Raw genomic sequence first — 27825 nt, 5'->3', positions numbered from 1 at the left:
CTAGACTGGTCATAAGTTTTCTTCCAAGGAGTAAACATCTTTTAATTTCATGGCTGCAGTCACCATCTGCAGTGATTTTGGAGCCCAAAAAAATAAAGTCTACCACTGTTTCCCTATCTATTTGCCATGAAGTGATGGGACCAGATGCCATGATCTTAGTTTTCTGAATGTTGAGCTTTAACCAACTTTTTCACTCTTCTCTTTCACTTTTATCCAAAGGCTTTTGAGTTCCTCTTCACTTTCTGCCATAAGGGTGGTGTCATCTGCATATCTGAGGCGATTGATATTTCTCCCGGCAATCTTGATTCCAGCTTGTGCTTCCTCCAGACCAAAATTTCTCATGATGTACTCCGCATATAAGTTAAATAAGCAGGGTGACAATATACAGCCTTGATATACTCCTTTTCCTATTTGGAACCAGTCTGTTGTTCCAGGTCCAGTTCTAACTGTTGCTTCCTGACCTGCATACAGATTTCTCAAGAGGCAGGTCAGGTGGTCTGGTATTCCCATCTCTTGATGAATTTTCCACAGTTTATTGTGATCCACACAAAGGCTTTGGCATAGTCAATAAAGCAGAAATAGATGTTTTTCTGGAACTCTCTTGCTTTTTCCATGATCCAGCGGATGTTGGCAATTTGATCTCTGGTTCCTCTGCCTTTTCTAAAACCAGTTTGAACATCTGGAAGTTCACGGTTCACATATTGGTTAAGCCTGGCTTGGAGAATTTTGAGCATTACTTTACTAGCATGTGAGATGAGTGCAATTGTGTGGTAGTTTGAGCATTCTTTGGCATTGCCTTTCTTTGGGATTAGAATGAAAACTGACCTTTTCCAGTCCTGTGACCACTGCTGAGTTTTCCAAATTTGCTGGCATATTGAGTGCAGCATTTTCACAGCATCATCTTTTAGGATTTGAAATAGCTCAACTAGATTTCCATCACATCCACTAGCTTTGATTGTAGTGATGCTTTCTAAGGCCCACTTGACTTCACATTCCAGGATGTCTGGCTCTAGGTGAATGATCATACCATTGTGATTATCTGGGTCATGAAGATCTTTTTTGTATAGTTCTTCTGTTTATTCTTACTACCTCTTCTTAATATCTTCTATTTCCTAAAGGCTCTAAAGGCTCTGCTTATTTAACTTATATGCAGAGTACATCATGAGAAATGCCAGGCTGGATGAAACACAGGTGGAATCAAAATTGCCAGGAGAAATATCAATAACCTCAGATATGCAGATGACACCACCCTTACAGCAGAAAGTGAAGAAGAATTAAAGAGCCTCTTGATGAAAGTGAAAGAGGAGTATGAAAAAGTTGGCTTAAAACTCAACATTGAAAAAACTATTATCATGGCATCTGGTCGCATCACTTCATGGCAAATAGATGGGGAAACAGTGGAAACAGTGACAGATTTTATTTTGGGGGCTCCAAAATCACTGTAGATGGTGAGTGCAGCCATGAAATTGAAAGATGATTTCTCCTTGGAATAAAAGCTATGACCAACCTATGGTCATATTTAATATTTTAATATGACAGCATATTAAAAGGCTGAGACATTACTTTGCCAACAAAGGTCTGTCTAGTCAAAGCTAAGGTTTTCCCAGTAGTCATGTATAGATGTGAGAGTTGGACTATAAAGAAAGCTGAGCACTATAAAGAAAGCTGAAGAATTAATGCTATTGAACTGTGGTGTTGGAGAAGACTCTTGAGAGTCCCTTAGACTGCAAGGAGATCAAACCAGTCGATCCTAAAGGAAATCAGTCCTGAATATTCATTGGAAGGACTGATCCTGAAGCTGAAGCTCCAATATTTTGGCCATCTGATGCGAAAAACTGACTCATTGGAAAAGACCCTGATGCTGGGAAATATTGAAGGCAGGAGGATAAGCGGATGACAGAGGATGAGATGGTTGGATGGAATCACTGACTCAATGAACACAAATCTGAGCAAGCTCTAGAAGTTGGTGATGGACAGGGAAGCCTGGAGTGCTGCAGTCCATGGGGTCGCAAAGAGTCAGACACAATTGAGCAACTGAACTGAACTGAAAACTTATGACTGCCCAGGCTAAATGAAGATTTCAGCAGCTTCATCTGCCAATAATATTTTAGTTTTATTATCACTTTCAAATGAACTGGTGTATTTGCTTATCCAAAGTTTAAAGATTTCCCAGATGTCACACTGCCGTTAAAGCATGAACACACAAAATGGATCCAGTACAAGATCCTGGTCTAGCTCCTTGACTTCAGGGAACATGTATCTTAAATGTAACTGATTGTACCACACCCAGGGACAAAAATGCCATTTTATCTTACACCCTTCTAGTAGAAATTCCGGCTGTATAATCATTAAGACTACCATATTTGGAACAAGCAATGTCAAATGTCAATAATGCTTCAATGAACACAGGTGCAGATATCTTTTCAAGTCAGTATTTTCATTACCTATGGATAAATACCCAGACATGGATCACTGGATCATAGGGTACTTTTTTAAATTTTTTGAGGAACAGCTAAACTATGTTTCACAGTGGCTGCAGTGCATAAGGGTTTTTTCCCCCTGTCCTTGCCAACATTTGTGATTTCTTATCTTTTTGATAAGAGCCATTCTAACGGGTATGAGGTGATACCTTATGACTGTTTCAATTTGTATTTCCTCATGATTAGTGATGTTGAGCACCTTTCCGTGTACCTGTTGGCCATTTAAATGTCTTTTTTGGAAAAATATTCAGATCCTCTGCCCATTTTTTAATTGGATTGTTTGTTTTTGTTTGCTGTGCTATTGAGTTGAATGAGTTCTTTACACATTTTGGGTACTAACCAATCAGACATATGATTTGTAAATATTTTCTCCCAGAATATGATCAGTCAGGCAAGGAAATAAAATCATCTTATATGCATTTTTTAAAGTTCCTTCTAGCTGCTATGCAAAGAACTGATTCCAGAGTGATGAAGAAGAGGAGACATCTGGTGGGATGCCCAGATGAATAAAATGTAGCCATCCCAGCTAGTTTGCCTGATAATACTCATGCTTATTCATCAAGATTCTGTTCAAGTATCTGCTCAACTTAGGGCTCAATTGAGCTAAGAGTTTTAAATAAATGTCTGCCAAAGTGTAAACTAGTTTAAAAGTTCTTCCAATCAAAAAATTATTTTGGAATTCCTTGACTTTTTTATATTCAGTTTAACTCAGATCAAAATTATTTTCAAAAGCTCTTTTGAAGTATAGTTATGTTTCATCAAAAGTCCTATATGATTGTCTCCTTTAGAGGTAGGAAAGCCAAGAGTTAAAAGCAGGGCATTCTGAGTCACACAAATCTGAATTTAATCCCTTCACTTCACTACTTGGGAGATTTACTCAACTTTCCTAGGCCTGTTTCTCCATCTGTAAAATGGGAATACAAACACCTCAAACAGATGCTGGAAAGTTTCTCCCACATAATGTAAGGTGATTAGCTCAGTGCCTGTCATGCGGCAGGTGCTCAGTACATAACAACTGCTGCCAGGACAGTATTACTGTCCTTCCAAGGCAGGGCTGGAAGACTGTTGCTACATAATGACCCACAGGGTAGAATGACCTAACATCCTCCTTAAGAGCAGTAGTGTCAACTGAACATGAGTCAGCTCTACCACACAGAGTTTAAACAACCCAAGATAATGTCCAAATCTAAGATTCCTTCATTAAACAGAAAGTTCAACAACCTGAACAACCGATAATTTATTTGTATAAAATGTTTAGTTTAATTCTGTTATTGGCTTTTTCTTATTTCATGGATAAAACTCCAAGCTCTGCTATAAACAAGCACACTTACATCTTTGGCACATTTTTATTTCCAGCATTCTATTTGAAATTCTGCCTGTGTAATCATTGTAGCAAAATCATAATTGGGACAAGTAATTTCCAAATATGAAGGACAATGACCAGAGTCATTTCAAGGACTTGAAATATTCTAAAATAAGACAATAAAATATTCTCTCTGATCCAATATCTCTACCACACTTAATGATCTATTTAAATCCCATTAGTTTCCCCATTTCTAAAGGATAAAAGTCCACACTACTTGGTAGGACCAACATGACCACTCACGATCTGACTCCAACTATATCATTTCCTCCGGCTCCCAAAACCAACTTGGTGACAGTCATCCACAACTTTTCACTGTTCCCCAAAATGACCTGTTCCTTCATGCCACCATATCTTTGCACCTACAATTCTTTTTTGCCTGAAATTAATTCATTAAATCATTCATTTCTTTTCTTGACTATACTATGCTAGATGCTAGGCATACAGTGATCAACAAAATAACCATGATTTCTGCCCTTTCAGTTTTTTGACTGACAGGTAAACAAACAAATATGCATGTATTCATATATTAAGAAAATGTTAAATATACAATAAATAGGGAAGCATAATAGGGAATACCATGAAGTTATATTTCATTGATATAAATCAGCAAAGGCCTGTCCAAAGCAGTAAACTTTAACTAAGGGCATGAAAGGTAGGAAGAAATAGCTTCAAGGAGAACCTGGGCCCAAAGTATGGCAGGCAGGGGGATAACAGCTCAAAGGTTCTGAAGCACAGAGGAACTTGGCATGGTCCAAGAACTGGATGGAATGAAAATAATCAGGGGACCAAGATGTAGGTGATTTCTCAAAAAGACGCAGGAGCAAGGTCATGCGCACTTGTGAGCTTTGGAAAGGAGTTGTTATCCAAAATGAAATGGAAAGCCACCAAAAAGTTTAGATAAGGAAACTGACATGACCTGATTTACCTTTTAAAAATCACTTTGGTTTCCCTGTGGAGTTATTCCAGGAAAAAGGTGAAGAAGGAAGGACAAGGAGACCAGTCAAGAGGAAAAATTGCCTGGCAACGCTCATCTAGTCAGAATGACAGTCTCATGTATCCCTCGTCTAGTCAAAATGACAGTCCCATGCTCATTGAGAAATTCCACCTCCACTTGGAAACTAATGCCACCAGGTCTGACTTGATCGAGTGGCTCTTCTAAAGGTATCTGAATCAAAATTCTTCAAAGGCATAAAATAAAACACCTCAAAAAATATATTTTTTAGTTTAGTTTATCCAGTCAATAATCAAGAAAGTTTTTAAAAATCTCCACAAGCTCCTTTGAAGTGGGTTGATTTTATATCAGAATGGATTTCAATAGTCTTAGGTGATTCTCTGCATTAGGAGGTAGAACACCAAAGTGTGGGCCGGGGGGCAAGGGGAGGGGAGGCAGAGAGATCTGTAGTCTGGTGCACGCTTGGTACGTATACGGACACCAGAGCCAAACTGCCTGGGTTCAGTTCTCACTACTGCCAAAAGCAGCTTGGTGACCTTACCTAACCACTCTGGGCCTTGGTTTCCTTATCTGAAAAATAGGAATTAAATGACACAATAAGTCTAAAGTGCTGAGAACAGTGCCTGGCCCTTACTGCATATAGTAAATGCTAATTAATACAAATAATTATAAAATAACATGTTCACACAAATTTTACACTCACTAGCCAAAGAACCTGGGGCAAAGAACTAAAGTTTTCTGCAAGCATCAGTGTTTCCTCCCAAGTAAAACAGATATGATAATAATAGTATTTTTCTAATAGGACTTTTGAATATTAAAGGAAACCATATATATTCCTTAAACACAGTGTCTACCATAAAGTGCCCAGAAAATGCATACTGATGTTATTTTATTCATTAGGTTATTAAATTACTGTGGGCAAATTTCAAATAGGTTTGCTCATGTATGACTATAGGAATATTTTCTTTGACCGAAGTCCTGAATTCAAATTCTACCTTCTCCTTTAATAAGGGTACAATCTTGGGGAGGTCACTTAGCTTAAGTAAACCTCTCCAACCTTCAATTTCCCCATCTATATGGGAAATGTACAATAATACCTATCTTATAAGATTGAAAGAATTAAATGAGATAATACAAAGCTATAAAGCCCCAACACAGTAACTGTAAGCACTCAGTAAAGCTGACTCATTGGAAAAGACTCTGATGCAGGGAAAGACAAGGCAGAAGGAAAAGGGGACAACAGACGATAAGATGGTTAGATGGCATCACCAACTCAATGCAGTTTGAGCGAACTCCAGGAGATGGTGAAGGACAGGAAAGCCTGGCATGCTGCACTCCATGGGGTCCCAAAGAGTTGGACACGACTTAGCAACTGAACAACAACAAAGGTAGATTATTGTTACAGTTACTATTATTCATACAGGCCATAATTTTGAAAAAAATTAAAATCTTCAGCTTCTGTTTTATCTTCATTCCCTTTGCCTCACCTCTTACCCACAGTACTTGACTTACTTCTCTCTAACTGCTTGGTAATAAACTTCCTCTTCATGGAAGAAAAGAGGGATCGGGAAAGGTCAAACACAGATCCCTTTAACCTATACAAATCTGGAAAAATATATAGTGAATTACAATTGTTCCAATACAGAACTCTAGAGTGGTATTTGGTTCAGATGTCATTTCTTTAAGTAAAATTTGAATATCGAGGTACAAAATGGATGAGAAAAAAACAAACCCCAATTTATCAGTAAGTTATAAGTCACATGTAGAAATCTTGGTTCAGCTCAAGTCATCAACCAGGTCGCTATGGTTAAACAGCAAGCAGAATTAAATAAATATTAAACCTGCCAAGGAGCAAATAATTAAGTGACATAAACCAGGGTACAAGAGAGAGAGATTTTCTAACTCCCAACTGAAAGAATGTAAAGAATAAACAAGAAAACATCATAAGGTGTCGTTGGTTCAGGTACCTGTTACTACTGGAGAATTTTCAGCAGTATCTTGAATTTTCTTCAAGAACTAGGGAGAAAGAAAGGAGGACAAGGTGGAGAAAGTCAGTAATGAAAGAGCAAAGTAGTAGCAAAGTCAGCCACTAGGCCATGGCAAAGGTGTGTGGGATGACATCCATCGGCTGTCATCAATGCCACACCACTGAGTCTACACCAGGAGCCCCGGTGGCTCAGCGGTAAAGAATCTGACAGCGATACAGGAGATGCAGGAGGTGAGGGTTTGATCCCTTGGAGGGGAAGATCCCCTGGAGGAGGAAATGGCAACCCACTTCCGTATTCTTGCCTAGAAAATTCCATGGACAGAGGAGCCTGGTGGACTATGGTCCATGAGATCACAAAGAGTTGGACACGACAGTGACTGAACACACACAGAAAAGACTCAGGTTTCCCGGAGTAGAATTCCTATTGGAACGGTTTTTACCTTGGGAACTCACTCTGAAAGATATTTCATTTGCTTGGCAACAGAGTTCCACAAGGCTTCCCTTGTACAGCGAAGATTTACAAGGCTGAGATGATGGTTCTTTAGACACAGCCAGCTGAACTCAGGTTCTGCCACCCACAAGTTCCTGCGTCCCCAAGTTTGGCCATTTCCAGTTTCTGCCACCTGTGGCTTCTGCTCATCCCAGTTCTGCTGTCCACCAAATTACAGAAAGTTTCCAAAAGCAAAAACTTGGATCTGCCTTGTGCTGGCAACTATTTACATTGTACTTACAACTTTTTACATAAAATGTACATTGTATTAGTGTCAGTATTCAAAGATTGGGCTTCCCTGGTGCCTCAGAAGGTAAAGAATCCACCTGCAATGCAGGAAACCTGAGTTCAATCCCTGGGTCGGGAAGATCCCCTGGAGAAGGGAACAGCTACCCATTCCAGTATGCTTGCCTGGAGAATTCCACCGACAGAGGAGCCTGACAGGCTACAGTCCCAAAGAGTCAGACAAGACTGAGCAACTAACACACAATGAAAGATGACTTAAAGCATGTGGATAGACATGCATAGGTCATATACAAATACGATGCTATTTTATATAAGGGACTTGAGCATCCTCAGATTTTGGTATCTCCATGGGTGTTGGAACCAATCCCCAGGAGACAGATGGATACCTGGATACCAGCTGTACTTGATGATGATCTCTTTAACACCTGTACTGGGGACAGGCTAGGAGGCCAAGGGTGAAAGTGGAAAAATCAGAAAAATGGGCTCCACAATAAATAAAGGCACATAAATGGAGATCCAGGAGAAAGCAAACATTTAGAGATTTATTTTCTTTTTCATGCCAATATAAGCCTATAAGAGATTAAATCAGCAGTTTCCAATGCTTTTTGTTACTTATTAAAGTCCCAAACAAGGCTATGAATCATCAACATGGAAAAAACAAAAGCTATCATCTTTCACCAGGCCTCATTTTTCCCATTCCTAATTCTAAAATAATGACTTTTTAAATATGAGACTAAGTCAAAAATTAAGAAAGTGAACTCTAGCACTAACCCATTAACTTCCACTACCAAAGCCAGGACAATCTGACTACAGAAGCTGTTTCCTACACCCCCAGGTCTTCTTGTTAGCCACAGAGAAACGAGGGTCACAATATGAGAAAGGGCTTGACATACAATCAGCAGGAACCAAATTTCTGGTTTATAAATCATCATAAACTGATTTTGAAACTGATTTGAAAGAAATAGAGTTTCTAGAAATACAAGAGGCATGGCACCAGTGACAGATTCATTTCAGACCCAGTCCCTTGCTATCAGACACAGAGGCACAAGCATTTCAACATTCATGGTGGCCTGAGTCCCATAGCATCAGAAAGCTTGGAGTTTAATGAGAACAATGTAGGCAGAAATCAAACAATCACAATGCCTGAAAAAGCCATTAGAATGCACTTGACTCAAATTTGTAGTTGAGGGCTTCCCTGGTGGCTCAGATGGTAAAGAATCTGCCTGTCAACACAGGAGACCCAGGTTCAATCCTTGGGACAGGAAGATCCCCTAAAAAAGGCAATGGCAACCCACACCAGTATTCTTGCCTGGAGAATTCCATGGACAGAGGATCCTGGTGAGCTACAGTCCATAGGGTCACAGAGTCAGACACGACTAAGTGACTAACACACACACAGCTTTGAAGCCATTCATAACTCAGCAGCAATTTATTGAGCAGGATGTAGTATGATAGGGCTAAATGAAGTATGATTGGCATCAAGCAGCATCACCTGGAGGCTTGCTGGAAATGCAGATTCTTAGATGCCAGTCCAGAACTATGGAATCATAAACTCTGGGGGTGGGGCTTAGAAATCTCTGATGTAAAAAGCCCTTCAGGAGGTCCTGTAGTTCAAGCTGAGCAGCAGTGTGGTCAGCTTATCTGTGAGAAGCAATGGACTTAGGGATTAAGCTTTGGAGTCTGAATCCCAGTCCCACTGTGTAAATTTGGGGAGTTACTTATCCTCTCTGGGCTTCAGTTTCCTCTTTCACATGGAGTTCTTGGCTTCATATTCACTAAATATCCCTGATATTCATGATGTGAGGCCCAGGTGTGAGTACCCTGACTGCCCCTGACCCTGGCTTTTACAGTAAGAACTCAACAGTTCAGCATAGGCTTGCACACTTTATCTGTAAAGAGAAAGATAGTGAATATTTAAGGCTTTGCAAGCCACAAAGTCTACATGTGGCTTTCTCACGTCAGCTTTCTAAAGTCTGCCATTACAGCACAAAAGCACACCAAGACACTAAGACATGAATAAACATGGCTATATTCCAGTAAAACTTTATTCAAGGACATCGATATTGGAATTTTTTAACATTTTCACATCATTAAATCTTCTTTTTTTTTATTGTTTTCAACCATTTTAGAACACAAAACCCATTCTGAACTTGCACACTACATATAAACAGGCACCAGGCTGGATCTGACCCAAGGGCTATTAGTTTGCGGACCTTGGTCTAATGTTCTCGCATTAACAAAGTTTTTATGCAATATGAACTAGAGTTTCCTCATCTGTTGGATGAAAGTAATAATACCCATCCTGTAATCTTGCTGAGGGATAATAAATATCTGTAAAATATCTGCGAGCTGTCTGCCAGAGAGAAGGTACTCAACAAACGGCACCTGCTGTCATTATGACAATGAAACATTCTCCACGTGAAAAATTGCTAACACTCTATGATTCAGGAAATCTAGGCAGAGCCGGGCAGGCTGTACAACTCAGTACAGGCAAGCAAAACTGCGCTGCAGGTTTACAAAGTGATTTACTCTAAGTACCACCAGACGTACACCTATTAGCATATTGCTGAATTTATAGACACAAATAAACAGTCAAAAAATAAGCAAACTGTACAAAGGAATTCCAATCACCTTACCGTCTTGACTTAAAAGAAGACTTGTGGTTTATTCTGTATGTCTAAATTGCTGCCGTATGTGTACCGCCCTCCTAGAGCAAAGGAACTATTCAAATAAAAGTGCATAAAGTCTGTCTCTGACCTCAAAGCCTCCAGTTCACCCTACCTCACTAAGACCAAAGCAGCACTCTCCTGGGAGAATTCACAGCTGCTCAACATCTGGGGGGCCAATCAGGCTCAGGATATGAAAAAGCATAGGACTCCATTTCAGATGAAATTTTAAGGGCTCATCAAAGGCTTAAATGCATCTTTGGAGCAACTTAGACATGTGAATCTACTTTTTAAACTGAACATTTTATAAAATCTAAATAGAGATCAAGTATTTGTGATGAAACTTTGTCATCCAAATTGAAATATGCTGCAATGGCAAAATATACACAGACATGAAGACTTATGAAACAAGTTAAATAGCTTATTTATAAGTTGATATTGACTCCAAATTAACATTAACATGTTTTGAATATTTGGGGTTAAATAAAATATATTATTAAATAAATTCTGCCTACTTCTTTTTGCTTTATTTTTAATGTGGTTCTTACAAATAAAAAATTACCTAAGTGGCCTGCATTATATTCCTACTGGATAGTACTGCTGCAGAATATTAAATAAAGGTATTATTGTCATTACTCAAACTCATCACAAAACTGGAATCAGACTTGGAGTCCGTAACACGGTCTTTTTCCTGTCCACACCCTAGAAAACAGCTCTTCTTTCTTGGTTACCCTTTTCCCTGATTGATAAGGCAAACCCTTTACAGAGAGAGACTTTCTCATCTCTTTCTCCAAAGTCAGGCACACCGTTGGGGCCAAGAACACCAAACAACTATACCAGGAATCGCAGCCCTGCTCTCCGCAGGTATGTCCTCCTATTGTCCGAAGGAGGGGAATTGTCTAAGGATAGTCATTTGCTCGCTCCAATCCTTAAAATCTAAGATGAGCTCCACATGCACAGTTTAAGCCCACATTACAACCCACTCCCAATGCAGGACATATACATTTTACTTCGTTTCCTTGTGATCGTGATCTTTCAGAGCAAGATGCAAATAGAGTTTTCAAAACTGACCGAACCTTTTATTTTGTGTCTGGTAAACACACAGCTAATAAATTCCCTAGGAAACAGATTTGAATGTTAGATAGAAGTCCCTTCCAAAAAAGGATCTTACATACAAGGGTTTTCAAACCTCAATACATATTAAGATATGATTGAATAAATGTGGGTGCCCATTTCTCTTTATATTTACTATGTGTATGTAGAGAGACATATTTTTTACACAAACACTAGAATGTCTTAGGACAAGGACTCTCTTTTCCTGGCCCCTGAGCAATCTCTTTAGGAGTTAACTGTTTCCAGTCTCCCAAATACCAGAAGTTGTGAGCCCCCACCCCTCCACATCTCACAGGAAATGAAACAGAGGCCTGGAGATGTGGGGTGTGGACAAAGGGCTCTCTGAAAATATTACCTACCCTGAGGCTGCTGTTTATTGAAGTCTCTGGATGCCCTAGGCCAAGATCTCTGATTTAGTGACTTTAAATCAAGTTAAAATCAGAACCAGAGTGCACTTTTAATTCTCCAGCTGAGGAAGAAAGAAAACAATAGTGAAATCACAGATAATCTCTTCACCGCATTTGAGTCCTTTTCTTTACCCTCCTGCTGACAAACCCTGACAAAGCTGCTAACAGGGAAAGGAATGAACCAATTTGAGGCTTAGCTCCTTTGACTTTTCCAGGCTCTGGTGGGAGTGCTAATTGGCATTGAAACGCATAAAAGGTGTAGATCAGAGTAGCCAGGGACCAACAGGATCTGGCTAATCCATAAACTGAATAATGAGCCTTTTAATAACTAGGAGCTAAACTGCAGCTTTCTGTAATGGGATCCTGATAACACTTGTTTAAATCTACTCTGTTCAATTAGAAAAATGCCTTCCTCCACTTTTTGCTGAATCCAGAAAACAGAGGACTTATCCCATCTCCAACCCTCGGGGATAAGTATGTGTTAAATTCTCACAGATAAAAACTTTTCTCCTGGGGAGGAGATACCATAACTTTTCCCAGACCTCTGATGGAAAGCTTAGTGGGTTTCCTCTGCTTTCCTCAAATCTAAACTCTTCTTTACTAGTCCCCAAGATAGGTTTTCTTGATTCAAGCTGTTATCTAATTATTAATACTACTAATAATCATTTGAGTATGTGTACAGCACATTCTACTTTTCAAAGTACATTCACAAGCTTTATCTCTTTTGGATGCCAACACCACTCCAGGGGGGATCTTGGTTGGGAAGCCTGAAGCTTATATAATCTGTGGTTCTCTTTAAGAAAATGAATATAATGTTATAAATACAAAAATGCCAGAACCTCTTCAGAGCCTTGAGGTGGGGGAGGGGGTGGGAGGGGGGCAGATCCTGAAGCTTGGCCTAACAGTAAATCCAACTCTATTACTCTTCTGTTTCACTCCCACCTTCAAAGGGACACAGGAGTTTCTCAGGAAAGTGGGGGTGTGTAGTCATGAGACTTGCTCAGGGTCAAAAGGCTATTAATAATTTAGAGGCAGAGTTAGAACCTTATTTCCACACTCTCTGTGGCCCTTCTATATCCTCCAGTTCCTCTGTCACAAAGGAAACTCTGAGGAAGGGATAACTAAAAATAACACAGCTAAAAATGAGCCCCATCAGGAGTATGTTAGGAAGCTGTGTAGATTCAGAGGATGGTGAAATAGACTCAAAGCCCCTGTGAACATTCACCAAATTGGCCCTGAAGGTAAAATACACATTACATCACCAACCAGAGCCAGGTTCAACCCCACCTTCACCACTTACTAACCATATGACCTGGGACAAGTTAATTAGCTTCTCTGAACTTCAGTATCCCAGGTATCAAACCGCGTCTCCTGTGTCTCCTGCACTGGCAGGTGGATTCTCTACTACTGAGCCACCTGGAAAGCCAGTAAAAGTTTACATGAGATGATATATGAAAAGCAGGCAGCCAAGGACCCAGCCTGAACACACTCTAGGAGTTCACTAGAGAACAATTGTTAATGCTGCTGTTGTTCTCAATCCATCCAAAGAGCAAAGTTTTACATAAGCAACTCATTCCCCAAAGTAAGCTGATGGAAATTGCAAAAGCACCTGCTCAGACACCATGAGCCTAAAAATGAGGCCGGGCAACTACTGAGACTTCAGCATCCTTTGGGCAGCAGAAAGAAATGTCATAAAGCAGATTTATTAAACAAAGTGCCTTGTCTATTCTATGTGCTGGGGTTATCTTAGAGTTTCAGGATTACAACCTGTGTACCTGTGACATTTCTGTGGCTGTCCAGTCTGAGTGAAGCCATATTATTTTCCTTTGACATCTCACAGTTTGAGAAACACAAATTATGGTTGCGAAAGTTGGAGTTTGTTTTTTGCTTTTGCTTTTATCGTTTCTTTTAACCCAGAGAATCAAAATGATCGTAACACAAGGTAAGTCACTCCTATACTTTCCTCTTTCTCCGTCCAAGTCCAGTTCTCGGTTCTCCCTCCCTCCAGATTTCAAATTGGCTCCAGATTTTATATGAGAAGCAATCACAGATCTAAAAGAAACAAAACTGAGAAGCAACTTAAGAAAACTAATTGATAGACTACAATCTACTTGCTTATGTTAGAGTGAAAAATCCACGCTATATCTAAAAAGAATCCAGCTATTCCTAGAAGAGGCCAAGTTAGACTGTTGTCTCTAATTAGCATCTCAAAAAAATTGTATCATTTACACAGTTAATATCTTGTTATTGTTGTTGTTTTGTCACTAAATCGTATCCAACTCTTTTATGACCCCATGGACTATAGCCCACCAGGCTCTTCTGTCCATGGAATTTCCCAGGCAAAAATACCAGAGGGGGTTGTCATTTCCTTCTGCAGGAGATCTTCCCAACCCGGGGACAGAATCTGTGTCTCCTTCATTGGCAGGTGGATTATTTACCACTGAGCACCTGGGAAGCCCATTCAATATTTAGGAATCTCTTTACTAAGAGTCAGACTAGTTGTTATGGATATCAAGTTGAATAAGACAAGACCTTTCTTGCCCCCAATATTCAATTACATAACTACCAACACCACCACTCAAATATTCCTATACCCTAGGTATTCCTTTCTTTTCACTGAGTCTATAGTCTTACTTACAGCAAGAACAGTATTCATTTACTATACAGTCCATGGAATTCTTCAGGCCAGAATACTGGAGTGGGTAGCCCTTCCCTTCTCCAGGGGATCTTCCCAACCCAGGGATCGAACCCAGGTCTCCCACATTGCAGGTGGATTCTTTACCAGCTGAGCCACGAGGGTAGCCTAAGAATACTGGGGTGGGTACCTATCCCTTCTCCAGCAGATCTTCCTGACCCAGGAACCGAACCAGGGCCTCCTGCATTGCAGACAGATTCTTTACCAACTGAGAAATCAGGGAAGCCCTCAATATGCTTAGGAAACACTAGCTGATCAACCTACTAAAGTCCCTGGGCTTTATGAATTCATAATAAAACAAAAGAGTTGAGCATATAAACAGCTAATTTACACTACAGGGTAATACTTGTCCACTACAGAGACAAAAACCAAGCCATGGGGCCACAAAGGAAGACTGCTGAGGCAGAGGAGGGTTTGACTGCAGATGTGACACTGAAATAGGAGTTGAAAGATAAGTTGAACTCTGTCAGAGGAGGAAAAGTGATAGCAGAGAGAATTTCCTGCAGTGAAAACAGCCGGGATGATAACAACTAATAGCAAATACTTATCAAGGACTTATTATGTGTCAGGTTCTATTCTATAGAAGTTAGCTCATTTATTCCTCATAACCTAAAGAAGTAGACACTATTTCTGCTCCCATTTCACAGATGAGGAAACTGAGGCTTAGAGATTTCACTGCTGGAATAGGTTGGTCTGACATTAGAGACCATGCTTTTGCCATTTCCTTCTCCAGGGGATTTTCCCAACCCAGGGATCAAACCCCGGGTCTCCCGCATTGCGGGCAGACACTTTACCATCTGAGCCACCAAGGAAACCCCTTCAACCCCTATACTATACTACAAAGGCACAGAACCATGAAAGGAGGTATATCTGAAGATTTGGAGTTCATCTAGATAAGTATCTAGATCATAGGTAAGGGAGTAGCAGGCAGTGAGGCCAGATATGCGGGCAGGGGCTAGATTTGGAAGGAACCTGAATGCCAAGCTAAATAGCTGGGCTTCTCCTTCAGGGGCTGGGGAACCAAGACAAGCATTTAAGCCTACAAATGGCTTGATGAGCACTGTGCTTCAGCACAGTAATCTGAGAGTGATGTGGAAGGTGGGCGAGTTTATGAAGAGCCTGAAGGAAAGGAGACTATTTCAAAACACAGACCAAATATGAGGTTCTGGACAAGACAGAGGTGACAGGGATGGAGGATAATGTGCAGAGTTGACAGATTTTCCTGAGATAGAATTGATGCAGCATGGTGAAGGATTAGGTCTAGAGCAGTGGGGGAAGAGTAAATGAGAAGACACCAAGCCCATACATAACTGGATATCAACACTCATCAAATTTCCCATCAATCAAGATCAAGGTAGGGACTTCCCTGGTGGTACAGTGGTTAAGACTCTGAGCTTCCATTCCACTGTAGGAGGTATGGGTTCGACCCCTGATTAGGGAATTAAGATCCTGCACGTCTCACAGCAGGGCCCTCCAAAAAAGGATCAATGTCATACAAGGACAGGTGACAGGTAGAGAAGATAACAGTAGCTTAGTCACGCACCTATTGTGCTATTGTCTAACTGCTTCAAGTTCCTAAGTCTCAGCAACCTGGCAAAACCATAATCTTTTCCAAGGCAGAAAGAAGTGTCCTGTGTCCACATGTCAACTCAGTGTACATTTCAGCACAGAATCCAAAAAAAGAACCTTAATACAATTCACTAAATATATGTTAAACATCAAAGGTATACATGAAACTGTTCTCAAAAAGTAACTGCTGCCCAAAGATAGAAATCATTAAAGAAAATATGAATAGGTTTTCATTATAGCAAATACTAATCTGTAATTTATAAGAGAAGAAAATCAAATGACTTTTATAAATTTAAAAGTTTTATTTTACTAATAACCAAATAAATACTAAGTAAATATCTTCCTTGTCTACCAAATTTCAAAGACTTTTAAAACACCCTATGGAAAGAGAGTGGCCCTTTATTTGCTTGTTCACAATGGCCTAGCTCCCCAGAAGAGCTGTCTAACCAGAAGCACGGCAAAAAATGAACCTACTAAGACGTGAGGCTGTTTTTTACTGCAGTAAACTAGCCTATTCTAACTAATGTGAAGATATTCCCATTTAACCTGTAGAATAACCCATTGAGGAATGCATGATCATCTCCATTTCAGAAACTGAGGCAATGAAATCAAGAAACTTATTAGTGGTTGCAAAAACAGTAAGTGGTGGAACCATAAACAAAACCCACATATTTCTTCAAAGTCCATGCAGTGTAGAGTAAGTATATATTCTGCAATTAAATGATTATTGAGGTAATCATTATTCCATTATGAGAACCAGCTTTACACATGGGCAGAATGGGCTCTTACTATGCATAAAACCTTGAGTGGATAATCTGTATGGCCCCCAAAGACCACCATTTGCTGCCACAGTATAGGCTCCTCCTCTTAGCTAGTCAAGGATTCCTATTTAGGGTCACTATTTAGGCAATAATGATAGGTTAATCCACCTCTTTGTATCTCAGTTTTCTCATAATGTAAAAATGTAAAATAAGATCTACCTCTAAATTCTGTTGAGAAGACTATATTTTGCCCACGGAATAAAGTTGACCCTGCCTCAAAAGTTATCCTTCTAAAACACAAGCTTCATCACACTACATCATATTCAATCTTCAAATTACAGTTCAAATCATATATGAGTGAGAAGTCCATCCCGATTGTCCAATTAGAGGGTTCATTGCTTTCTCTCTCCATGCTTCTCTCTTATGCCTTCCACAGACCTATTACTCTTCACATTGTAATATAAACATTCATTTACTTTTCTATCCCCCTTACTATACTGGAAGCCAATTGAGAATGGAGTCATTGGCTTATACATTTTGTGATACCTACAGCAAGCCTAGGGCCAGTTATGGCAGAAAATATTTCATCAAAAGCAACAAAAACAGTATATCATCTTACCCTCATAAAACCCTGTCAGCCATTCTACAGCTTGGGCAAATTGATGTTCCAAGTTGCAGTGACTGTCTAATATATGCAGGAGATCAAGCCTGCATGGAATCTAGGTGTATGGACTGTCCACTGCACCACACATGGCCCTTCAAAGACAAGGAGAAAAGGTCTACCACAGGCCATCAAGACCATCGTTGCACAATGGTACTTTGTTTCTCGAAGGTGATAAGGATTCTGAATGGTTTTAGGGCAACTTAGAAAGTCATCACATGGGAAGGTATAGGGACACAGTTAAAATATAAAGAAGGCTGGCAGATCTGAATCTAAGTCCAGGTTCACCCTGCCCTTAACCCTGTTCCCTTGGATAAATCTCTTAAACTCAGGAGCCTCTGCTTCCTCATCTGTAAAATGGGATTTTAAACAATGATACTCACCTTGTAGGGCTTGACATAAGAATAACAGTTATATGAAATGAGCTGAGGATATAGTAAAGGTTAATTACACTGTAGTTATTATTATTTATGAGGGAAACTAGGGCCCATTCCACGAAGTATTTTTCATATCTTATATTATTTCATCCCCACAGCAACCCTGTGGAATATTACAACCTTGTGGTGCTGTTACTTTAGTCTTATATTAAGGAAATTGAGACTCAGAGATGATTTAAGTGACTTGTCCAAGGTCACACCGGTAGCATCTGGCAGAGCCTGAGTTCAGACCAAGGTCTTTCTGAGTCCAAAGCCTTTGCTCTTTGCAGTTTACCTGTCTGCACCCCAGCTTGGTTCACTGGAGAAAAAATAAGGAGCAATCAGATATGTCCCAAATGTCTGAGGTCAGTGTGAGGGGCTAGAAAGGCAAAGTTGGATCAGATTCATCTTAAAATGTCTTAAAAATGTTTGGAACATGTGCAAGATGAGATAGAGAAGAAATCAAAAGGGAAGAAGACAGCCAACAATAAACGTCACACTCAACTTCCCTTTAGGCTAATAACCCAATAAATAGTAGAGATGACTCATATTATATTTCAGTCCTTGTGCTAGAAGTCTCCAAGGTAAAAATCCCACATTGTAGTACGAATGTAAATAATAAAAATGTATTATTTGATCTTGCTACCATTACGTCCCAGATAATGTTCCGAAATCAAACAAAGGAAGTTCAGAGAAATCACAGGAAATATCTCATCTCCTTTACTATAAGAAATGGAAACAAACTAGGTTAGTCTCTTATTTGCATCATTAACACCAAGGCATGTTGGAAGAGGATTCAGGTAACTAATATAGCAGTAGATGGCTTCAAATCACTCCACAGAAAAACAAATGCTCCTACACACACACACACATACACACGTATACACACACAAATTTCTGGTGTTTTCCCTCTGTCACACACAGCTTCCCCAAACTTGGAACGAGTAGGCCTTTACACTCTCCAGTCAAGGCCCAGGAAACTTTCATGCTGTGAATGTTTTTGACTCATATACAGTCAGGAGTCAGGTTAGGCACCAGTAGAAACAATAGTGCAGAAAAATGAAAAAACAAACAAATTGAATGAAAAAATAAACAAAATTCCCTGTGGAATAAAAAGTTCTCAAGTGAGGCACTCACACCAAGTCCTCCCACCTGATGCTACAAGGCTGTGAACCTAGAAAGATGTTCACTCCAGGCTAAGAACACACGTGGAGAAAGAAAACTCAACAAAGAAGGGGCGCCTGAGCAGACTCTGAGAGGGAGTGAAATCATTTTGTGTGTTTGTGAGCAAAAGAAAGGTTCAACTGTTTAAATTTTTTAGCCAAAGTTAGGTTTGAAATTCTCTACTAATAAATACATCCTCTTGTGAACTCTTCCGAAGTGGAACTTCGGGCACAGAGTTAGCTGATTTCACAGAAAACTCATTCCTAAGGGACTACCTGTAAACTCAGAAGTTTCTGTCTTCATATGATCAAATGTGAGGTAGAACTCCCTCTGCTCACTCTCATCCCATTCAAAAGCGCTCTACTCCTCAGCACCAATAATCCGTGGCCAGCCTTTGCTCTACTGTGCGTGGCTTCAGAAAGGCCTCAGGCATCGGGGCCGCGGGATTCGCTGGAGCACCCCTCCCCTCCCTGCCATCCCCATTATTCGGCACACAGCCCTTCTCTCCCCTGGAGCCAACAGTCTGCAGTTCCTTCAATGCAGGCGCGAGCAGGCAGGAATGGTGGGAAGAGAAGCCGTGCCAGCTACATGTTTCTGAATCTCCCTCCATATGCATTTGCCAAAGGAACAAAAAGAAAATCAACGCCAGGAAAAGACAACTGAGATGAGGATGCGGTGGGACCGCGGTTGACTCCGCGCCTCTGAGCAGCAAGAGGCTGGCCAACCACGCGTCCGAGCCATAGATGCGATTCGTTACCTTCAGGATGCAGGCCATGGCGCTCCGCCGGCCCTCCTGCCACCGAGCAGCGGGCGCGCCTGGGTCAGGGGCAGTCCCGGCGACAGGCTGGAGGCTGGTACCGCTGCAGGACCGCTCCAGCCCACATTCCCGCAGATCCAAATAAGGGGACCGCGGTGAGAGCTGCGCGGGCACAGGCCCCGCCCCTTGGGTCGTGGGCCCGCCCCCGGTCCCGTCCACTGGCTAGAGGCCTGCGAGGCCCCGCCCCCAGATCACGTGGCGTCCCTGGCGCCTGCGGCTGCCTCTTGGTGCTTGCTACTTTTTCTTTTCTGTTTTTTTCTGTAAACTTCTGTCTGTTCATCGTATATAATGTCGCTCAGCAGCAGGCTGGGAGCTCAGATGGGTCCCGCTGGGGAGAGAAAGTGGCCTTTTCTTCTCCTCGATACCGTCTTCGCTAACAGATCAGAGAACTCATAGCAGACCCTTCACACTTTTAAAGAAGTTTAGTGGGTTTGGAATCATGTCTCTCCAGGCTTTGGGTACATCAAAGGATTCTTCAAAAGTAGCAAAATTCTCCCTAAGCTGGTCAAGGAAAGAGCCTTCATTCTACTTTAAAACCCTGTGATGGCCTTATCTAAAATTAATTTGCCATTAAAAGGGAGCACAAATGTCAATCAAGGAAAGATGCAACCAACTGGAGCCTATGTAGGATATATTTCGTTTCTAAGTACACAATGTCTTCTTTCGTGGCTCAGGCGGTAAAGAATCCGCCTGCAATGCGGGAGACTGGGGTTCGATGATCTTTCATTGCCTGGAGAATCTCATGGACAGAGGAGCCTGGCGGGCTGCAGTCCACCGGGTCACAAAGAGTCGGACACAACTGAGCGACTGAACTGAACTGATAATGCATTGCTCTTTCCTGCTTTAAGCTTACGTTTTTAGGTAAGAATACTGGAATGGATTGCCTGCGGTTCTCCAGGGAATTTTCCCAACCCAGGGATTAAAACCTTGTCTCTTACATCTCCTGCAGTGGCCGGCAGGTTCTTTACCACTAGCACCACCTGGGAAGCCCATGAAAAATGTATGTATACATAAATACACTGTAAATAGAATATATATATATATATATATGAAAATATAGTATATTTTCATATATATACATTAACTGTATGCATATATATATATAAAGAGAGAGAGAGAGTGTGTGTGTGTGCATGCGCACGCACATGCACAGGACTTTGCCCTTTCCTGCAACAAGTTTAGAATTTGACAATTTTGTTGCAATTTCAGTAACAAGGTTAGATCTAAACTTTTCTATTAGCATTGGAAATCCAGAGAGGCCAGTTTTCACCATCCAACCTGAATGCTGCTGCTAAGTCACTTCAGTCGTGTCCGACTCTGTGCAGCCCCATAGACGGCAGCCCACCAGGCTCCTCCGTCCCTGGGATTCTCCAGGCAAGAACACTGGAGTAGGTTGCCATTTCCTTCTCCAGTGCATGAAAGTGAAAAGTGAAAGTGAAGTCTCTCAGTCCTGTCTGACTCTTAGCGGACCCCACGGACTGCAGCCTACCAGGCTTCTCCATCCATGGGATTTTCCAGGCAAGAGTACTGGAGTGGGGTGCCACTGCCTTCTCCCATCCAACCTGAATACTCTGATGCTAAAACACGGTGAGGTATAGCAGCCCCACCTAAGAAGCAGGCGATCTGGGAGAAGACATGTCCTAGGCCCTCTCCACCTCTCTTCAGCAAGCCGCCTTTCCTTGTTGACTGAAAAGCAACAAGGAAAGCCCAATTCCCCATCCAGAACTGACTAAGAGAAACAGTTATTTCTACGAGGAAAGTAACATCACATACATAGCAGAAAAAGGGAGAGACTGACCTGTGTATATACAGATCTCCACCACTTAGTCTGTCAGAGAAATATTAAAAGTAGGCCCAAAATATTTACCCAAAAGAAGTTTCACTTGCTGGAACCCAGTTTAGTTTGCCTACATGGCGTCAGGAAAAGCACTATAGGCTGCCAGTGGTGACTGTGACGTCTGAGATTGGCTCACAAACCATAGAGCAAAAGCCCCAGCTGTCAAGGAAGGCATTTGATGTTTTCTTGATGAGAACATGCAAAATCCCGGGAGAGCAGGAGGAACCTCAGAAAGGGGTTGCAGAGGCTGAGACTGTGGAGGAACTGACTTGCTCCCAAGGGAAACTCCTCTTTTTAGTCTCCCTGAAGAAGACTCTGCTCTCCCACTCCTTCCTCTAACCCTTCCATCTGTTTCAGAGATCTGCTGTATTTTCAAAGAAGAACTCCTTGATCCTGACTGTGTGTTTTAAACCACCACTTTCTCTCATGGTCTTCAGTGAGTCAGGAATACTCAGTATTTCATCTGTTTATGAATTCAACAAACTTTTATTGAGCTGCTACTAGAAGATTAAAATTTTTTTGAGCTAACGTTAACTGGAGGAGAAAACTTTTATTGAAGTACTACAGGACCTATCAGAGATGAGAGAATGATTTCTGTGGTCTCTAACATTATCTCAGGTTCTGTCAAGTGAGAAAGATAAGACATATATGATATAATACAATGTGATAAGGTCCTTAACCAGGATTCCCTAATGGCTCAGACAGTAAAGAACCTGCCTGCAATGCAGGAGACCCAGGTTCGATCCCTGGGTCAGGAAGATCCCCTGGAGAAGGGAATGGCAACTCACGCCAGTATTCTTGCCTGGAGAATCCTATAGACAGAAGAGCCCAGTGGCTACAGTCCAAGGGTCACAAAAAGTTGGACATGGCTGAGTGACTACCACAACAAGGTCCTTATCCAAAGTGGAAGCAAAGCTATAAGAAAAGAGGGACTGAGTCTGACAGGGTGGCAGGTGGGAAGGCCAAGAGCAGACAGAGCTCTCTTTTTCCATCCAGAAAGTTTGCCGTTCTGGGAGACAACACAGTGGACTCCAGCGAGCAACCCCATTGAGCCCTTCCTTGCTGGAAGACCTTGATCAAGTTTCTTAACCTCTCTTTAATCCTTAGTTTATTTAATAATATGTAATTCCTTGTGAAAAATAAGATACTGCTTGTAAATCCACTCACCTCAATCTCCGGCACTATGAACATTCTCAAAATGGTAGCTCTTTTTCTAAAGCAAAAAAAAAAAAGTTGACTAAAGAGAGTGTGAATAGGATGATTTCCATTCTTCTTGAGTGTCTCAGAAAAATAAACACTGATCAGGCAAACAACCAGCATCCTGTGGCTTGGGTACATCGCCGAGAGGGTTTCACTAGCTCCCTCAATCTTGTGTATGGCTCTCTCAAACTCCCACCCACCCATGTCCACACTTCCCAAAATGTTATTCTTTTGTTAGCATCCATAAATTATAACTAAATAGGGGCAGGAATTGTCATATTTTATAACAACCTAAAAACAAACTCAAGCAATTCTAAAGTAAGTCTGGACCAAAAGTTTTACAAAACAATATTAACAGTCATTCTTTGAGCTGGACAGAAGTTGGGTGAGAAAAAAAGCAGTTGGATGGTAATAAAAACATATTCTGATCTTATTAGGGAATGAAGGCACAGCCAGATGTGCAGGTGGGTACTGGTTGTCTGTTTTAAAACTAGCCAAACTATAGGAGTAGCTTAGTTTAGCCCATAGATACAGCATAATTTTCCAAGTCTCAAGTTACATGACTTAAAGCCAAAAGCCTGTTTCCAAAAATAATAATAACCAACCATAGGCACTCTGCAACTATATACAATATCCCATTTGATCCTCATGACATCCATATCAATGTTGTCATTCTCAGCTGGTAAGTAGGGCAACAGAGATTTGAACTGAGATAGTTGGGCTTCTGTGTCTGCACTCATAACTGCTACACTCGGCTCCCAGGTAGATTAGAAGCCCAATCTCTATCATTTGACACCATTCAAATTTAATCTAGTTGTCTTAGATTTGATAGTCAAAAAACCAAGGGTAAGAATATATCCTCTCTAGAATACATACTGGGACCTACCCAGGAGGCGCTAATGGGAAAGAACCTGCCTACCAATGCAGGTAGATGTAAGAGATAGGGGTTCTATCCCTGGGTTGGGAAGATTCCCTGGAGAAGGGCATGGCAACCCACTCTAGTATTCTTGCCTGGAGAATCCCATGGGCAGAGGAGCCTGGTGGGCTATGGTTCATAGAGTTGTAAAGAGCTGGACACAACTGAAGCAACTTAGCACGCACGTGTGCCATGTGCTGGATACAGACCAGGATACAAAACCTAGAGCAAATATGTAAGTATATGGGAAATAAATACATTCTATCTTTCTAAGTGTACAGGATAGGTATACTCACTTGTATCTATCAACCCTTAGCTCCTGGGTCCTACTTTAACAAAGACATTGCATATCCCATCCAGGTTTCCCGTAAAACCAGCTATTACCACCTTCTGCTCATGAGAATTTCATCTGACCAAAGACTCTCCCTGCTGTATCTCTCATGGTTGTATGATGTGGGTGGGGCCTGATGTACAGTAGCCTGCCAACCCTTGCTTTCCTCCATGGTAAGATCCTTGGGAACTGGCCCTATTGTTACATCAGCCTCCTGTGGGTTCTTCTGGGCTCTAATGGTCCATCTTCCTTTTCCTCACCAGCCTTTCACCTTAATTTTAATATGCCTTAAGGCTGAGATTTTATAAGTTATGACAAGTCATGGGCTAAAATGTCCTATTTAAATTCAGTTTTGCTTTCAGTGTAAACAATCCCATTACCATGTAATTCTCTGAGTTATAATGTTTCCTAATAGAAATAGAATTAAAACTCAGACTCCCATAACTTTTCCAATTTCATCTTGCACACATATTAATTTAATATATTTGTATTCAACACAGAGTCATTTATTAAGGTTTTAATTGGATCTCAGTTTTGCCCATCTAAAAATTTTAAATGAATTCCAGATATCATAAAACTCTTCTTGTCATCCACTACATAAATTATGCTTCTATAGGGGACTGCGGCTAGAAGATTCATTATACAATGTTGTGGGGCAGTCATTTTTTTACATTCTTGGCTAGGGTAGGAAATGATTTTTTTTTTCTAGAATGCATTGCACTGTTACAATTTTGACCTAGGAACTTTTGCATACCCTAAAGCACATCTATTTGTCCATGTCCATGTGTGTGTCTGCATCTGTATCTATATCCAAGTATTCTGTGGTTGTGCTCTTCTAGGTGAGTATTTATGAGACCATACTGACATGTGAGTTAAGCTTTATTTCCCTCCATTTAGGGTAGAAGATCATTCCAAAATTTCATCCATTTTACATTCCCAACACTTGCGCTTACTGCTTTTTCAAAGCTTTACACAGTTCTAATCCAGATTTCATCATTATCCCTGACTATAGTCATTCTTATCTGGGATTAGCTCCAAAACAAGTTATGCATTTTTATTTTAAATTGCATTTTTAAAATATGATAACTTTTCTCATTCTCAACGTTCTCCCTTAACTTCATCTCTGCCCTACTCTACTGAATGATCTACTGAGAAATGATCGTCCCATCATTTCTCAAAAAATTTTTTTGTAAATGAGACAAAAACTTTAAAAAGATATCTGTTTTTAAGTAAAAGATAAAAACGTGAAATTTGTATTTTACCTAATTTTTATTACCTAGAGGAATGTAGGTATTAACCAGGTTTGGTTTCCTTAAAGAAATCCGCCTAAGATTTTTTAAAAACACAGTCAACTGAAAGCAAGCATGGCTAGAAACTCTGGCATGTCATTTGAATTTGGTTTGTATTGGAATTCTCTAAAGTTATTGAAGGCTCCACTATTAATTGAGCCTGATATTTCTTAACCACATTTCCCAGAGTTTGTTTTCTTTTTATGGTGAGGTTCTTCCCATGTGTTTCTCTACACTCTTCTTATATTTCACCCCTTAGCGAGGCTTGGTGACACGCTGCCTTAAAATATTAGAGGAAACTTGGTATTTGAAATGAATCCATGGTGGATCTGATGCGAACACCCACAGGAGTGGTCTAACATTGGCCTCCTTCTGCAATGTGTCTTTGCCTGAACCACTTTTTCTCTAATGATCTGGCTCTCACAAACCCTCTAGAGACAGTGAGCTTTTCTGGTCAATTCTTTGTGTCAGTGCAAACTCTCACTTTTTGTAGTTCTATCTGAGCTATGTAGGAAAAGTAGAAGACAAACAATATCATACAATCCAGAGAAGAAAGGTCCAGGGAGGAGTCATCTAAATACACTCTTAGAAAAGCCCCAAAACACAAGGTACTGTTTCACGCCCAACAACGTCAAAATCTGTGAGAGCCGCTCACAGCACACTTGTGGGAGATTAGGATGGACAACCTCAGAGAGTCAAGGTACATGGCCTTTGCTGAAATAGCATTCATTCTTTTGAAGAGCAACAATTCTAAAGCAACAGTGGGGTTAGGAATCTGAAACATTGTTGTTCATTTTTTTATGATTTAACAAACATTTGTAGGCACAGGTGATGTGTTTAGGAAGCAAAGGCAGTTTGGCTTCCTCCTATATTCAAAACCTGCAAGGGTTCCTTTTCATCTCAAGCTGGGTGTCTTATAAGCATGCCAACATTCCTTTCCATTATCATTGCCCATTATTCTCTTACATCAGGAGTCAGCAAGCTTTGTTAGTAATGATCTATATACTAAATACTTTAGACTTTTTAAACCATTTATTCTCTGTCACAACTACTCAGTTCTGCCCTTGTGCCACATTGTACCTGTGGTACACATGTACATTGTACAGTCTGCATTGTACCACAAAAGCAGCCATAGACATAAACAAATGGATAACGGCTGTGTACCAATAAAACCTTATTGGTGGACACTGAAGTTTAAATTTCATATAAATTTTCAGTGTTATGAATATTCTTCTTTTTTTTTCAAACATAAGAAAAGGTGGCAAGAATACACAGAACTATACAAAAAAAGATCTTCATGACTCAGGTAACCAAGACAGTGTGATCACTCATCTAGAGCCAGACATCCTGGAATGCAAAGTCAAGCAGGCCTTAGGAAACATCACTATGAACAAAGCTAGTGGAGGTGATGGAATTCCAGTTGAGCTATTTCAAATCCTAAATGATGATGCTGTGAAAGTGCTGCACTCAATATGCCAGCAAATTTGGAAAACTCAGCAGTGGCCACAGGACTGGAAAAGGTCAGTTTTTATTTCAATCCCAAAGAAAGGCAATGTTCAAACTACCGCAAAATTGCACTCATCTCACACACTAGCAAAGTAATGCTCAAAATTCTCCAAGCCAGGCTTCAACAATACGTGAACCATGAACTTCCAGATGTTCAAGCTGGTTTTAGAAAAGGCAGAGGAACCAAAGATCAAATTGCCAACATCCACTGGATCATCAAAAAAGCAAGAGAGTTCCAGAAAAACATCTACTTCTGCTTTACTGACTATGCCAAAGCCTTTGACTGTGTGGATAACAACAAACTGTGGAAAATTCTGAAAGAGATGGGAATACCAGACCACCTGACCTGCCTCCTGAGAAATATGTATATAATATATATTTGTATGAAATATGTATGCAGGTCAAGAAACAAAAGTTATAACTGGACAGGGAACAACAGATTGGTTCCAAATTGGGAAAGGAGTACATCAAGGCTGCATATTGTCACCCTGCTTATTTACCTTATATGCAGAGTACATCATGTGAAATGCTGAGCTGGATGAAGCACAAGCTGGAATCAAGATTGCCGGGATAAATAGAAATAACTTCAGATATGCAGATGACACCACCTTTATGGCTAAGTGAAGAACTAAAGAGCCTCTTGATGAAAGTGAAAGAGGAGAATGAAAAAGTTGGCTTAAAGCTCAACATTCAGAAAACTAATATCATGGCATCTGGTCCTATCATTTCATGGCAGATAGATGGGGAAACAGTGGAAACAGTGGCTGACTTTATTTTTCCGCTCCTTGGAAGGAAAGCTATGATCAACCTAGACAGCATATTAAAAAGCAGAGATATTATTACTTTTCCAACAAAGGTCCATCTAGTCAAGGCTATGGTTTTTCCAATGGTCATGTATGGATGTGAGAGTAGGACTATAAAGAAAGCTGAGTGCAGAAGAATTGATGCTTTTGAAC

The 27825-nt window shown here is 40.7% G+C and overlaps 1 protein-coding gene across 2 annotated transcripts in view; it reads right to left on the bottom strand.

The window, feature by feature from the left end:
- Nucleotides 1–19913, bottom strand: part of ST6GALNAC3 (ST6 N-acetylgalactosaminide alpha-2,6-sialyltransferase 3) — a 628960-nt gene extending 609047 nt beyond the window's left edge. Inside the window, exon 1 of one of the 2 annotated variants that reach the window (XM_086394339.1) lies at nt 19731–19913. In XM_086394339.1, coding sequence (XP_086250465.1) covers nt 19731–19748 — 18 coding nt within the window. In that variant the 5' untranslated portion in view covers nt 19749–19913. The remainder of the gene's footprint in view (nt 1–19730) is intronic. The other variant, XM_086394337.1, reaches the window with a different exon arrangement.
- Nucleotides 19914–27825: the final 7912 nt, after the last annotated feature.

The sequence above is a fragment of the Bos grunniens genome, chromosome 3, assembly GCF_055505025.1.
Source record: "Bos grunniens cultivar Pamir isolate PY7600 chromosome 3, Bosgru_T2T1.0, whole genome shotgun sequence".
Taxonomy (NCBI): Eukaryota; Metazoa; Chordata; class Mammalia; order Artiodactyla; family Bovidae; genus Bos; species Bos grunniens.
Note: the sequence above shows the minus strand (reverse complement) of the source record. Positions and strands in the feature narration are given on the sequence as shown.